This window comes from Haemaphysalis longicornis, unplaced genomic scaffold (assembly GCF_048455015.1).
Source record: "Haemaphysalis longicornis isolate Haplotype H1 unplaced genomic scaffold, Haemaphysalis longicornis Haplotype H1 scaffold_3, whole genome shotgun sequence".
Lineage (NCBI taxonomy): Eukaryota > Metazoa > Arthropoda > Arachnida > Ixodida > Ixodidae > Haemaphysalis > Haemaphysalis longicornis.
In genome coordinates, this window is record NW_027526335.1 from 41,728,368 (window position 1) to 41,744,260 (window position 15,893).

Genomic DNA, 15,893 nt, shown 5'->3' on the forward strand with positions numbered 1-15,893 from the left:
TTTCTAATTTCACCTCTCTCCCCCTCTCATCCTCCTGTCTCTCATCCGGTTTTCCCTAAAACTGCTTCGTTTTGCATAAAGCCCGAGGCTTGTCATTATTTTATTGCTGGTCGTGCGGCCGGGTAGCAAACGTTGAGGGCCACGCACAAAAGGGCGAAGTAAAGAGAAGAAAAAGAAAGATGGTTCAAAGGGCAAGTGCTGTTGCAGTTTGCGGCCTTTGTTCCGCGGATTTAGCGGCGAAAGGCCATTTGGATAACGAAGAACAGAGGAGCGAGAGAGGAGTGGGATGGAGGAGGGATGAGGAAGAGGAGGGAGGAACAGCCCACACAGAGAGACGGCGGCCCAACGGAATTTGGAGGAACAAAGAAATCAACTTTTCGATTGCGAGATGAATGAATAAAGCCCCGCGTGTGTAATTTGATTGAACCTCCTCAGTGCGTTGCGAAGTTTCTTTTCTTGCAAGCACCCCGCTTTGCTTTTTTTTTTTTTTTCTGTTCTTAATGCAAGCGTTGTGCGGCGATAGAAAAAGGAAGAAAAATTCTCGATTGTGCCCGTTCGAAGCGACCGCTGAAGCGCATCGCTGGTCCGACAACGGCAAACGTTCGAATTGAAAAAAAAAAGAAAAAAAGAAAGAAAAAAAAAAGAAGCGGCAGCAGAAAGAGAATAGCGAAGGCGCTTCCGCCACGTGTGTGGGTTGAAATCATCGTGAAAAGGTGGCGGGCGGCAGAGGTTGGGTGCGGAACCGGCGGGAGCAAACGTTGCGTAAAGTGGGATTGTTTCTCCGTCGCCAGCTTTATTTGAAAGCGCATTTGTCATACGTTTTCATCCCCCCCGCTTTTCGGGCGCGGATTATACGCACCGTCTGAAAAGTTCGCGCTGCGTGCACGCCGCCCATAGCGGGAGAGAGACACGAGCCATTTTTCGCTGCTCTAATGAGACGCTGCAAGAGTGCGCTAATTGCGTGCCCTAGCCCCCTCGGCTGCAGGCGCCGCGCCTCGCGCAGTGTGATTTGCCTGGCCGCTCCATGTTAACTTGCGCGGCGCCGAATCGGAACACGACGCTTTGATGAAATTTGTCAGGAATAACAAAAAAGAAGTGCTTCTCTGACGTTTTTTTTTCTTCTCGCTACTGCTTTTTAAACGGCGGGTTTTTAATTTACGAGTGCTCTGAAGAGCGCTCAAGTGTCAACGACTGCGTTTTTTTCTCTTTTTGCGTTTATAGAGTACAACTTCTAGTGGTTTGCTCGGTAGCGGCCGCACGGACACGCAGACACGGTGATGGACGCTTAAAAGGGGGAAGTTAGTCGCAGATTTATGGGCAGGGTTGTATCGGTAAAGTTGGCTTTGACGCAAAGCTAGATGTTGTGAAGTTCGTTTTCTTTTCTTTTTTTTTTTTCTTTTTCGAAAATACGTGTAGGATATAAGCATGTCGGCTTATGTTGACTCCGCCTCAAAGTTAGCTTTTGCAGTAAAGTTGGCTTTACCGCGATTAAGGTGCTGTATACAGGGACATGCCGCTAAAATAACGACTAAAAAGTTTCCCTCCCAACAACCGCAGTGTGCGATTCTACCGTCCATGCCTCAGAGACCGTTCCCCCTTTCACGTTGCAGCGGACAAGGGGGCCCCCGGCGTGTGGTCGACGCCACCGCAGCAGCCGCAGCAGCCATCGGCGCCGTTGTCGCCGGCCCGGGCCCCTTGGTCGGGGCCGAGTGGCGGCACCATCGACTCCCCGCCGGACCCGCCGCGGGGCTTCAGGCCCTGGATCTTGGCGCCCCCCGCTCTGCGCCAGTACTCGTCGCTGCCGCCGCCCTCCGGCGGAGCACAGCAGGCCAGGCAGCACCACCCACACTCCGGCAGACAGGTGAGCACGCTCCTGCACACCCGCAGCACTCCTTGGACCCCCGTAGACGAAATGAAAAGCACGGAAGTAGTACGCGTCCCTGGGGAACTCCCACTGCCAACTGCAGGTGACAACTTAGCACTGCGCGCTTTCGTTCACATTGTTCAACGCCTGCGCACGCTAAAGATCCCCAGGTGGTCAAAATTAATCCGGAGCCCTCCACTACGGCGCGCCTCATCGCCTGTGCAACGCCGGGGCATTAAACCTCACAATCAATCAATCAATCAACATTGTTGAACGCATCGAGCTTCCTCAGTATGACCAAGCTGGATTACTTTCTTTTTCAGTTAAAAAAAAAACGTGTTTAGCTCACATTAGCGCTGACGGAAGAGAAGGAGTAAGGATGATAGACGAGCCGTGTTTGCCATTTCCAACGTCCAGCAGGAAAAAAAAGTGAGCGTACATTACATGCCGAAGTCTCCCCTTGCGCGCAGTTTACCGGGGATCGTAGAGCGCGGCCGGGCGCTCCGCCTGCCGCCGGCCTCTCTTCGTCCGGGTCTGAGTCCGCGGACGAAGACGTCGACGACGACGAAGACGACGAAGAGGAGGACGACGAGGAGAACCGTTCCGACGCCACCTTCACCGGTTCCGAGCTCGCGCTCGCTCGAGACACCACGCTGGTGCTCCAAAGCAGACGTGAGTTGTGGCACACTTTGTCTATCCATTTTTATTATATGAATAATTTGTAATTTCTACACCTGTTACTATTCGGGCCTAAATGAAAGTGAGGTCCCACGCCACTTCCAAGTTTGAGCTCTTTTTCAAAGCAGAGGCTTGGTACAGTTGCTTGCACGTGGAGAGAGAGAGAGAGAGAGAGAGAGAGAGAGAGAGAGAGAGAGAGAGAGAGAGAGAGAGAGAGAGAGAGAGAGAGAGAGAGAGAGAGAGAGAGAGAGAGAGAGAGAGAGAGAGAGAGAGAGAGAGAGAGAGAGAGAGAGAGAGAGAGAGAGAGAGAGAGAGAGAGAGAGAGACTTATCTGAGCCCCATGGGGCTAGTCTGGGTGGCGGGTGACCGGCGGTGGTAACCGGCCGGTGACCATTGTAGCTGGCTGGATGACCTTAGCCCTGGACCTCACGGTCCGAGCTGAACAACGCCTTCGCCCAGTGCGCTTCGTCTGTGAAAGGGGGGAAATGGGTTTGGGGGGCACTGCCACATGCAGTGGTCTTGGGTATCGAGGGACCTGCAGTCAGGGCACAAAGGGGTGGGGTACAAATATGGAAAGAATGTGCATCGCACAGCTGATCTCTTTTCACATGCGGGCCTAGCGGGATCAATGAAGGGAAGTGTTACTGCCGGTTAGCATCGCTTTAGAGCACGATAACTGCCAAGAAGGATATCGGCTGCTGAATAGGATGTATTCGGTGCTGAAGGTCACTGACTTGAAAAGAAAAAGTAGGATGGTTCATAGAAAATGTTTCCGCCGCGAAGTATGCGGACGTCACTCACTTTCTTCGAGTATTAATTGTGTAATCTTAATGCGTCCCATAACACGTTTATAAACAGCTTCGATAAAAAACAACTAAAGCGACACTGATGTGCATCGATCTAATGTTGTTTTTACATTTGTTAACTGGGATAAACGGTTTCAAAAGCGGTCGGTTGCGGGCTCTTCATCGACTCACACCTGTTTCTTTTTCTTTTTGCGTTATTTAGCGAAACGTGTAGCATCGTGACGTGAGAGTAGATGATGTCATAACCTGTTTCGTCAGTAAGCGTTTCCTCGATAGCTCGATGCGAACACATTAAGCGGCGTAATGAGAAAGAAAGAAATGAGAAGCAAAAAGATGCTTAGAATCCTCGCCCGCAGCAGTGGCGCAGACCACCACACGCACGCTTGCGCTTTTAACAGCTGATCAATATGTATTATAATATGTATGCTGTCGTATGTATTATATGCTGTATGCTGTCGTATGTATTATAAACGCGATGTGCAATAGCGCTTTTACGTACAAAATTTGGAACCTGTTAGGGGACCCCACGTGGCTCTCATTCATTTGTTATCTTCCAAAATATTGCACCTCGCTACACGCGTTCAAACGCAAATTCAAGCTGTCAGGTCATCTATGACTTCATCCCGAATACCACCAGTGTACAGGCTCAATTAGTTTTCATACCAGAAATGATCTTATAGAACTGCATGAGATTATTTGCAGTCTTTTTTTTTTTTTTCAGGTCGATGCAAAATGCGCAATTTCGCATAAAACCTACTGTATTTCGCTTTTGATTCGGTAATGGTTGCTCCTTCCCTTTCCGAAGCTGCTATTCTTTCTTTCCGTATCAGAACAACGACCACTACACCAGAAAACGCCGCCCATTTTTTTATTAAAAGTTATCTCGCAGACGCCACTGGTCCTTCTAAACTTCCTTCCAACCATTAGGGGTGGGAAATAGGAGACCGCGGTTCCGACGTTCGCAAATTCGGAGCCAAACTTTCCCCGAGTTATTCTTCCTTCATTTCCAAAACACCGCGCCCCTTATCGGACCACACGCCCCTCCACGAGACTCGGGTTCATCTTCGTAATCAGAGTTTTGAACCAGGAAACGACGTCATCCAGCGCTGTCTTCGCGGCGACCGCTGCTCAAGGGGAACGGCGCAGTATACTGAAACACGAGAAGTTCCCGGAGAATCTCTTACGCTTTCGAGCGCGAGTTGATGGCTCGCCGCCGTACGAAAGCAAAGAAGAAAAAAAAAATGTCGAGCGGGAATAATAACGGCGTTTCCGCGATGAAGAGGACACTTTCTACTCCTCAAGGAGGATCCGCCGCGCAAGTTTTCTCCGCAGTGGACTGTAACGTTGTGGCAGGTAATGAGACCACGCATACGCGAAGTTGACTTCTTACGACGCGTTAGTTGTGCAGTCTCCTCATCGGGAAGTAAAGGGGTAGAGAAGGAAAGGGTGTTTGAAGGAGCGTTTCGAGCTCGCCGGGGGCATACTTATAAGGACGAGGAGATCGGGTTGCCACGGAAGGGGCTATAAGGTGGCGTGGGACTAACAATTACGACGTCTTCGTATTATCCCATAACCTACGCCCACTACTACCCCCCTTTTGAGCAGGCTGTGCGCGACCCCGTTGCCCCGTAATCCGCCTAATTGCGTGGCACGGCCCCGGCGGTAAGAGAAGGGGGGGCAGCCATGCCGTCATTAGCCGTTTCCGAGGAGCCGCCGTGGGCGTAATTATACGAATACGCCCGGCGCGCTAAGCTTGCGGGCGTGGTGTCAGCTTGCAGGTGAAGCAGCAACACGCGTGCCTAACCCCTCCGCGAGCACCTCTTTTGTGCAGCGTCCGCCAGAATTCGCGCTTGGTGGAACGATGAGCTTTTATTAACGTTTTTTTTTTTTTTTTGCAATCTCCCATGTCCGACGAGAAGGCTAAACTGACCTCGTTTAAGTGCCTTTTTTTGTTAACCCAGAGTCAAAAGTTGCGAGATTTTTTTTTTCTACATTGAGCTATCAGTGGCGTCACGTTGATGCGTGTGCACACGCTACACAAAAGATACATATCTGCACATAATAACTGAACACTGACATATACGCATTCTGCGTGAGGGTTTTTCTCTTTCTTTGTGTGGGACGGCGCAGAAAATATCAGAACTACTAAAACCTCATTTGTTGCTTCCGTTAGATAAGTGACAATTAAGTTACCTAACTAAAACGTTGCTGCCATAGGCGTCCGTGGTGTTTATCTGAGACAATGAAGGTGCGGGTTGAAGGGTGTCTGGAGCAGCCGCAAGAAAGGGAAAGGGAACGAGGTGTCGACCGCGTAACGATCTTTACGAGGTTGAATACCTTACCAAAATTTATAAAGAAAGCCACACGTGCGCGATAGAAATTTCAAAAATAGACTTTGTTCCACAGTGATTGCCGAAAGTTGTACTCAAGATATTTTCCCCCTGAGTTCCAACAGAATAGAGGCGTGGCTTGCGACATCCATTGTGTTCACTCTCACTTCGGCCGCAATGGAACGTTTGCCCAATATAATTAGTTTCGTAATTATTGATCGCCATTGAACCATTACTCTGTTCACAGTATTTTTTTTTTTTTGCCAGTAAAGAGTACGGCAAGTTATTGTTTCCCTGCGGGATGAGAAAAAAATATTGCGTTTTTGAGGGGATAAAGAGATGGGGTGGCATAAATCTCATCACATTGAGTTCTAGAAAACATTTCTACAGGCTTGTTGCGGCATTTTAGATACCTCACTTTTCGAGATGTAGTCCTCATTGCCAATATATTGCCCATACGCCGCTCAAACGAAGCTGCCGTCGACCAACGTCAGATTACAACATCGTGCCCACAATAGTATGCAAGGCTCGATGTTGCCTCGTAACGACAGTTCATTTTGCTAGAAGTTCCCCTGGAAAAGTTTTTCTAACCAGCTATCCCCTTCACCAGTGTCCTCCTTAAGCAGGATTTTGCGAGATCAGAGCCTTATATATTTTAGCTCGCCCAGAGTTTTAATTTCCCAGTTTCCTTTGCGAAAGCCTCCCTTGACAAGAAAGAACTGTGTTCACTTTTTTGTATCAGAGTTTCTCCTTACCACAGTTTTCGTTTACACTTGTCGATATAAACTCTACGAGAGTACTTCTGGAACAAACATTCATTTCCGGAGTTTCCGGCAGTTGTAGCCTTTCCCGACCCGCTAGCAACAAAAGACACAGCCGGCACTCGCGAATCCTGCATGCGCGGGCGAAAGCAGCAGCGTCGTCGTCGAAGTGCAACACGCACCGTGCACCCGAGCCAGGCCAAACAGCGTCTCCTCCGCCAGCGCCGGGCCGCAATCGCGACGGCTGCCTACTTTAGCCCCCGCTTCATCCGGCGAACCTGGACGTGACACATGGCCCGGGCACTTTACCCCGAGCCACGAATCCCGCAGCCGTCGGCTTCCGCGCTCGGCTCTCTACTAGGCGCCGCGGCTCCCGGCTGCCACGGATCCGAAGGGGGAAAAAAGTTTTTTCTCCCAACGAGGGAGGGAGGGAGGCAGGCAGCCGCCACACTTGAAGCGCCCAACGCGCGCCTGCCGCGGCCATGTGTCTCGGCGTGCTCCAGGGGCTCTCTCTTGCGCCTTTCTTTTCTTCTCCGTTCGCGCAAAATCGCGGGGAAAGGGTGGATGCGGTGTCGCTGTTGCCGGGGTCGGCATCCCTGTTCCGGACGCGAGCCACTCGCTCCCCGGCGTCTTTTCTTAATTACGCTGTTAGGTAAATGCGCCGTGGAGATTATGGGCTTGTCCGGTTCAGCCGACGACTCGGGCTAGGGTGCGCAGGGCGTCAGCACCAGCGTGTGCCCCCTCACCTCCCGTTGCGCTGCGACGAAACTGCCGCGGCAGCTCAGCCAACCAACCGTCGTCGTCGTCGTCGTTACAGTTGAGGGGAGGGTAAGGGGAGGCTGACTGCTCGCCTGAGCCGATTACAACGACGATGTCAGTTCGTGTACTGCCTGGCGCGGCGAATACAACGAGGCAGCAGGTGCAAAGGACTGGCGCTGGCGCTCGGCTCTAGCTCTACGCCGGTGGCACGTGACGAAAGACAACCGAGCACCGGTGTTACCGTGTCACCTTGTCCAATCCGCTCCGTTGCTTTTTCATTTAAGATAATTTAACACTACCTACTTTTGAACATCTTTATTCTATAAACGTCGCCCTCTGATACGCGGCAGGGAAACTGCAGAGGTACGGGGGGATGACAAAACATCCGGGAAATTAAAGAATTTAGAAGGAAGCAAAATCAGGATTGTTTTTTGTTCTGAGCAGAAAAAAAAAAACGTGTGCTCGAAAATCGGGATTCCTTTTTTTAAATACCACGGCACGGGCTTTTACTTCTTCAGATCTCTTACTTTTTCATTACCGCTCTTAGCTAAGGCGTTGCGCTACTGCGCACGAGGACACGGGTTCGGTGCCCGGCAGCGGCGGCCGCTTTTCTGATGGAGTCGAAAAGCAAAAAACGCCCGTGTGTACGAGATTTCGGCGTAGTTAAATACCCCTAGGTGGTCAAAAGTAATTCGGAGCACTTCACTACGGCGCGCCTCATCGCCTGCGTTGCGTCGGCGCGTTAAATCCTACAATCAATCAATCATTCCCGCTTTTATGGTCATCCTGGGCGCGAAAGTTGCTTTGGAAACGTGCAAAGCGCGTTTGGCACGAGGCTGTCCGTGTAACGAGTGTGCCGCCGCACGAAATAAGGTGTCCTCAGCAATGTGACTTGACAGGGAGGCGCAGACGACGCAGCCGGCCATTTTCTCTAAAGCTGTGGAAGTTGTACAAATGACGTACTCGCACGGAACGCTCAGTGCAAGCCTGTTGATAAAATTCGCCGCCCATTCTCGCTTGTATGTCATCGTGGAGGATGCGTGCAACCACGCCTGAAGTGCTATTAGAAAGTTTTAGCAGTCCGTCCGTTCCGTCGTGTACGTTGTTACCGGGTTGACCGGGACCCGTCGGCGCTACGCTACGATCTTGAGGGCAGCTCACCACTTTCATGAAAGATAAGTTCTTCGCTTTCAATCAATAGGTCCCAGCCGTCAGCTCTGAGGGCAGAAGAAAATGCACAGATGGTAGTTCTGCGCCAACCACGGAATATCGAGCGAAAGCAGCATACAGTCCTGCTTGAAAAGTATTGTGCAATATCTCACAGCTAGTATTCGCCACCCCGTGTTTCTATACCACTTCCCGTAACTACAGCAACTGTAGGGTATGCCCCGGGGCTTATGCCTAAAGTTTCTTTTTGTGGTCTTGCGGCGTCAACCGGTACCTGCAGCTTAACGTACGTACATTGCATTGATTTACAGTAAGTACCGGTTGGCGACGCTGAACCCGTAAGGTGATCTTAGGCCTAACGTCTTGGGTTAAGTACCCTTCAAGTTGAGCAAGCTTAACAGCGTGCCAAGCGGCGTCATGCTCTTTGTACATCTAGCTGCAGGCGCTGTGCGACGTTAAGCCTAACGTCGGGAACGCGCGTCGACGTTCCTCTGCTGTGCATCAAACTTTGCGCAAGCGAGTTAAAAACTGTGAAGTACGGGAGGCTTCACCGAGTGAACAATTTTCTACATTCCCGAAATCGGCCTAAGCAGGCTAATAATGCTTTCGCACTAAAACAGCGGCGCCGCTCGATTTAGAACACAGCATCAAGCAGCTTAATGGATTGGCGCGTGCAGCGCTGCGTCTGTGCTTTTTTTTTTCTTGTCGCAAACCTCGTTTCCTTGAAATGTGGTACGTCGCGCGCAATTATTTTCTAAGAGCACGGAGTTTAGAAATCCTGCCTCGGGATTTTGCCGCCGCTGTCCCGAGTGGCATTCACTAGCACTCGCCTCCATTCTTCAATCACGAGCAACAAGAGTAACGATCGAACAAATCCTCGCAGACACCCAAAAAAGCTTTGAATCGCCTCTTTCGCGCCTTAATTCCCGCCAAGCGTTCTACTTGCGAGCTGAGCCCACGCGCTGCTTTAATATCTCCTGCCTAACGTTTCGCCCACTTTCTTTTTGTCCCTCTCTCCAATCCAACTTGGCCCACGTGCCTCTTTTTATTTTCCTTTGAGATGACTGTAAGCGCAAATAATATATATATATAGGGAGTAGTAGAACTTTGAAGATGGTAGAGAACACAAGAGAAGAAAAACTTCGAACAAGGTAAAAGCACGATTGTGGCCTACGTTTCAGCAAAGAGAACTTGGAAAGCAAGTTCTCTTTGCTGAAACGTAGGCCACAATCGAGCTTTTACCTTGTTCGAAGTTTTTCTTCTCTTATATAAAATGTATCTTAGATAGATTACTCGCCCGACAAGTTGTAAATCATCTCAATCATTTCTAGCCCCGGCCGTGGTGTTTCTCAACTTCGTCGTCATCTCCTTTCTCTTGATTGTGCGGGTGTCGGCCGCTTTCCCTGTTGTTTAGATATCTGCGGCTTCTTCTTATTCTTGCATCGGCAATTTACGCGACGCGGACCCGGAGCCCCGACCACGAACACTGGGGCCGCACCGCGCCGCTTGTGAGCGATTTTACGCGGCTCGCAGAAGACCAGCGCTCTCGCCGATATTTCCAGACGAGGGCGCGCAGAGCGGACGTCGGGCATGCGAAAGCTCCGGCGAGCTAGCGGGATAGAGAAAGACCTCTCTTCCTTCGTTCCCCGCTCAGAGCAGCGACAAGAGCCCGTGGAGCTGTCGCGAAAATCTCCTCCGAGAGTCGGATGAGGGCCTGGTAAAATTAATCGAGAAGACAGCAAGCAGCAATGATCGAACCTTGAAAGAGGAGGCGAGGAAGAAAGTGGAGAGAGGGGGTGTGCGGGGGTCAGATGGAACGGAAAGCGGTGCCGGCCTGAATCTGAGAAAAAGCAAAAACGTGGCGGACGTTGTGGAATGAGCACAACCCACCCCGCGGAAGCGTAAAGAAGAGAGAAAGGTCTTTTCAAGCGCTTTCATCTTCTCGCGACCTCCTGAGCGCTGTTTTTTAAGCTTGATTGCCGCTGCCACAGCCCCCCGCTAAAACTTGGCGCTTCAGAGATGGTAATCCAGCGTTGTCCGCGATTGAGTTCGGGGACTTTCGGACAGCCGAGCGAGCGGCTGTGCTTAAAGAAAAACCGAACTGATTACCGAAGGGAACGTGCTTGCCTTTAACATCTCTCTCTCTCCCTCCTTCTCTCTCTCTTTCTCTGTTTGACATGTTTTAGGAAGACAAATTTTGTTTTGAATGCTCTCTGCTTGACCGTGTTTCACTGCCAAATCCAGGAGACAAACGTTGCGCTGATGCTTAATAGTGCTCAATCATCGCTTTAGAATCCACGTAAGTGACGATCTTTCTTTCGTGTGCAACGATCGCACTGCGTGACACATCGTTCATCACACAGCTGTGCGATGTTCAGTGTACTTGAGGGTGTAAGGAGCGTGATAGGGAATAGTGGGTGGCATCACGCGTTTACTGGCAGGGCATCGTTTCTGAACCGTTACGCGGCGTCCACAACCAGGGGAATATCGATACATCTTATCGCTCTAAGTGTGACGCTACTGGAAGGGCCCTCTATAAAAGCACCTTTCCCCACAACCGTAGGCACTATAGGCAATACGCCGCGGTAGTGTAGTGGCCAGGGTTTTTGGTTGCCACTCATGAAACCCCGGTTCACAGTCACAAAGGATGCACTTTCCGGGGGAGCGAACTACGTCTTCCCTCTCCTCGGTGCTAAACGGGAACCAATTAACGGAACTCCGTGAAAAGCCGCTCCACGACCGGTTTCGGCCTATCCTCCGTATGACCAGTTTCTGGGAGTACGTACCCCGGTCAGTTAGGGGCCTTTTTGCAGCACGAAGAGAAAATACACTTTAATCTCGTAGGGCAATTGATGTCTGCAACTTTCTCCAGTGTTACAGCAAAGCTTTCTATGCCTCATTGATGGCGTCGTACGTCCGGGAAAAACGCACCGCAGGAAGGCCATCTTTACAGAATGTGTTTCACGAAACGATGGCAATGATCAGCGAAGGAACATCAAGCGCCTCAAGGAACAACGTTTCCCGTGGTCGGAGTAGAACCTGGGTTCTCGACGTTACGAAGCCGACGTCTGTACACAGTTAGGCCATTCCCACACGGTCGAAGCAAAAAGATCGCCGTCGCGCCACACGAGCTCTCACCCCACCGTGTGGAATGGACCTCCCCAATGAGACTCGCTCGCTGGGAGGAGGTCTTACTGCGAAGACTTCGGGTTGGTGTAGCCCTCTCTCCCGCTATGACCCGGGCGTGGCCACCTCGCTATCATGCCCCGTTCACTAAGAACTGCCCCTTCTGCACAGCTTCCGCCGAAGATGCTGATACAGAACACCTGCTGTGGACGTGCCCTTCATTGGAGGAGGCGAGAATGCGAGTCTTTCTTGGTCTTACTGAACGAATCCCTCTCGAGAAAGCTGATCGTTCCAACCATCGTTATGGTTAGATGAAAAGGGCGTTGCTTTTCTACGCATCATAGCTTTGCCTTCGCGTCCGTAGTAGCTGTTTCAACGGAGAAGCTGCTTAGCAATTCGTTGGTTCCGGCGTTTCACAAAACTCAGTATAAAGAAAATAAATCACCATCTGGATTTCTGGTATATAAACGACGTCAGAGTCAGTGGTCTTACCCACTCGGGCACAACCGTGAGTTAGCACCGGAGAGCCAAACGGCCTACTCACTCGACTGTGAATGTGGGGAGTGGAATCACCACGCCACCTGATGAACACAGAGCCCGTGGTAGGGTACACGTTGCGCCTGCAGGCGCCTGGTTTAAGCGTGGGCGTTTTGTTCGTTCGCCCTGCTTCGTCGATTTGCTTCTTCTTTGCCGTTATAGCAACAAAGATGGAGTGAAGGTCGTTGCGGCAGCGAAGAAGGAGCAAATCAGCTGCAATCGTGAACTGTCGTGATGGTCGTGAAGGTTGCGTACAGCTTCGCTGCCTTCAAGTCTTACACGTTAGTGTGAGTTTCCTTCATTTTTTTCATTTTTTTTCTTCCGCACTGCGCAGGGATCCCGGCCATCCCGCCCCGCAACCTGTCCATGGGCCGGACAGGCGGCGGCGGCGGCGGCAGGACGGGGCCTCCGATGGCGACCACACCGCAGTCCATGCACGCCCAGGAACATCCGGACCCGGAGTACGAGCCCACCTGCCTAGCACGGACGCCCTCCGGCTCACTCTTCATTCCTAGCGGTCAGTACACGCGCTAAGCCGACCACTTCCGGAATTTCCTAAGGCGAAAGCCTTAAGTGTCTCATCAAACGTGAAAAGTGACCGTAGTACTACTAATCATAGCCGGCGAAAATGTCAATACTACCAACTGGCTGCCACTGTAAAGAGAAAATAAATTGAGTTCGTGTGGGATTTGAGCCCCCATCGAAAAACATCCCGGGCCATCTCCACTAACGTGAAACCTGAGGAGAAGCGAAGCATGCAGTGTATAAGTGTACTGAAAGATTGTAAGTCTCTCTCTTGCGCATGGCGCGCGCTGATTGGGTGCCGGAGAAGCACCGGTGGGACGAGCAATCGCGCGCTTGCCGAGACGGTGGAGCCGTGTCTTGCGTTGAACCGGATTTGAGCAGTTTAATGAGAGACAGACTGGCCGTAAGTTGTCTTCGTGTCACACGCCGCAGCATGCTAAGAAGTAGCGCGAGGCGTTGGAATACGAGTGCCCCGGTGTTTTAGTACCGTGACTACATGAGACGACAGGAGACGCCGATAGCCCGAGCCTCTAAAGTGCTTCGCCCCTAAAAGCAGCAGCCAAGGGCTCTAACCACAGAGTTAACCTGACACCCTGGAAAAATGGATGAAGAATTACCCTCGTGAGGGCGTCGTGACAGGTGCACGTGGAGGCACGTGCTTAGAACGGGTGCAAGTGGAGGAGAGCTCTGACTGGGAAATAAGCTGCGGCAAATTTCCCTGTCGTTGTAATTCGCGCCAAAAAACAAAAAAAAAAGGAGTCAAAAACGCGATGTAGCAGCGAAGAACTCTGATAATTGCTAGTCTTTCGCCTTCAAACGTAAGCAGGCTTAAGTGCCCGATGAATGTACGCCATGGTTCTTTACGCCAGTGGTGGTTCAACTCAGCAGCTTGTGTAGAGATGTACGTGTTGATCGATTTACGCCATAGGGGATAACTGCCTTCTCATTACAGCGACGCCCAATAAAAAAATTGGCTTGGAGGACGGGTAATTGGCAAAAGAAAAGAAAAACCGTTCGCGCGTGCGCGTGGGTGCAAGTACATCCTTTGTGCGTTCGTGCCGGCTGGATGTGCGTGTGTACAGTGTCTGCGCGTACGTTTGCGCATGCGCGGTAGGATCCGAACCAGATTTGTCATGTAAATTCTTCACTTTGGCAATTATTTTACCGTAAACCGATACAAATTTGGAAAATTTCAAAAAGACTAACATTTCAAAATAACAAAAAAATTGAAGTGGTTAAACGTGGTTAACCAGGTTTGTGGACCGACAGCTCGGTGTCCGCGCCGAGAGCTTTCAGTGAACTAGCTAACAACAGTTGCACCGCAAGAGGAAACGCAAACGCTGCTCGTCGCAGCCAGCGCTCAAAGGGGCCTTGAGGCAAAATGCAAGTTCAGTTCATTCAAAAGATTGCCTCGTTAAAATAACACTGACACCACTTTTAACGCCAACTTCGCTCAAATAAGCCATAAAATTAAGAAGAAAAAAAAAACAGACGTTGATTCCCCTGTCACAGGAATCAGTAAAACACGAAAGTGAAATGTGCAGCGAAATCTGCAGCTGAGCATGATTTTCGGGTCGGCGGCTGTCTTGTGGGTGTGTTTGGGAAGCGACGTCCTGCTGGCGGGTCGCTTCGTCATTTCCGTGGCGGATATGACGTCAGTGAAATCTTGGTGTATTATGGCATAAAACACTTTACTGTTAAAATATAAAACCCGAAAACGAACAACCCTATGTACTAAACGTACTCTTAATATTAAAGGTAGCTACCCCGCAAGAAGACCTGTGTGCAGGGGTGCACCCTTTACAGGCCACTCGCTTCGTTTTACTGGCGCCATTTCCGTGGCGCATATGACGTCAGCGAAATATTGGTGTATCCTGGAATAAAACATGTTAAAAAAAGAATGGTCATGCGACCCACTACATCATTTCCCGAACCACAACTTATGACGTATTGCGGGCAGCTGCGCGATTGGCTGAAGCCTGCAAAAGCAATCGCATATTAGGCAGTGCTTTTAAGCTTTCAGAACGCGCTACTTGCGCTTAAATTTAATGCATATTCTTTTTATAGCAGTAATAGTGGTTCATTAAACAATGGAAGTTACAAACGCACATGTAAACACAGAAGCACCAGCATGTACTGCGCGCACTATACTGGTTATAGCTGCACAGCCGTCCGGCCTGTTGAAGTTACATTGGCCAACTGGCATAAACGACGTTGTCTTCTGTGATTCTGCTTGTCGAGCATACCCAATATTTCATGAAACGATTACTACCAACTATAACAAAAATTTTTAGGGTACAAATCCTGCGAAAAACAAAGCGAGTGCGGGCAGTGGTCTTGAGCAGTATTGTGGCACCATTTAGGAGGACTGACGAAAAACGAGGCCTTTCGCCGTTCGCTGCAGCCCCAGTGAGTATAATTGCATTCGCTTCAGTACGGGCCCTTGATACGTCATCGCAGACGTCACAAAATACGGTTGAGCGGAAGAATCAACATTTTGGCAAAAATTGTTTAATTTCTCGGTGAATAAATCATCGTTTGCTGCCGGACAAGCGCCGAGGCATTATAAAAGAGCGAATCTTTCGAATAAAACAATCTTGTCGTTTTTCTTCATGGCGCCCATAAAGCTTGAAGGCGCAATGAACTTGGATGCGGTCATCCTTGTATGATTTTTTGATGGCGCGTGCCCTTACTCATTCCCCAATCAATTTGTCCACATCCCTCCACTTGGTACGGAGGCGCGATTAGGCGCTTTCGCTCCGCAACCGCAAGAGAAGCCGGCTTGACCTTGACTGAGCTTGAAGGTCAAAATCACACTACTAGGAACAAGGGGTTTTCTGGGTTTGTGCCTGAAGTATCAGGCTATTGCAGGTGGACGGGAACGAGGTCATGGCAGGGGTAAAAAAAACTGCAACCGCATTCGGATAGAGAAAGAAAACTCTTGAAAGCTTCGTCCTGCACGGGTTAGTGTATGGCGGGATTGGCGAATAACTTGGCGGGTATAATGCAGTAAGCGCCATTTTTCGTTATATTGTCTTTTGAGTAGGTGTTGTGTTTTGTTCCTTGCGGTGGTCGTAAAAAGCTTTCACTACTGCAACAAAGGGGAATCCGGCCAATACAGTTCTCCATGACGCGAAAATATGAGGCCACAGACGCCGCAAACGCTGTTACGAAAGATAGCGCCTGGGTATATTTTGTGTACGCGCCAGTAAAGGGGGCAGTCACCTTCTAAGCGGATTTGTGACTACTGTGGTGTGCGCAGAAGGAATATATTTGGCTTAGGCGTTCGTGAACCTTTTCCCTAACGAAGAGAAGCCTTTTTTACCGCATTCAAGAAATT

General features: G+C 50.3%; 1 protein-coding gene across 6 annotated transcripts in view; it reads left to right on the plus strand.

Annotated features, from left to right (window-relative positions):
- The first annotated feature begins 2,402 nt into the window (after positions 1–2,402).
- The window catches only part of Ten-m (teneurin transmembrane protein Ten-m), a 49,422-nt gene continuing 35,931 nt past the window's right edge, over positions 2,403–15,893 (plus strand). For all 6 annotated transcript variants that reach the window (XM_077702958.1, XM_077702961.1, XM_077702959.1 and 3 more), the window contains exons 1-2: positions 2,403–2,536; positions 12,363–12,545. In XM_077702958.1, coding sequence (XP_077559084.1) covers positions 12,395–12,545 — 151 coding nt within the window. In that variant the 5' untranslated portion in view covers positions 2,403–2,536; positions 12,363–12,394. The remainder of the gene's footprint in view (positions 2,537–12,362; positions 12,546–15,893) is intronic.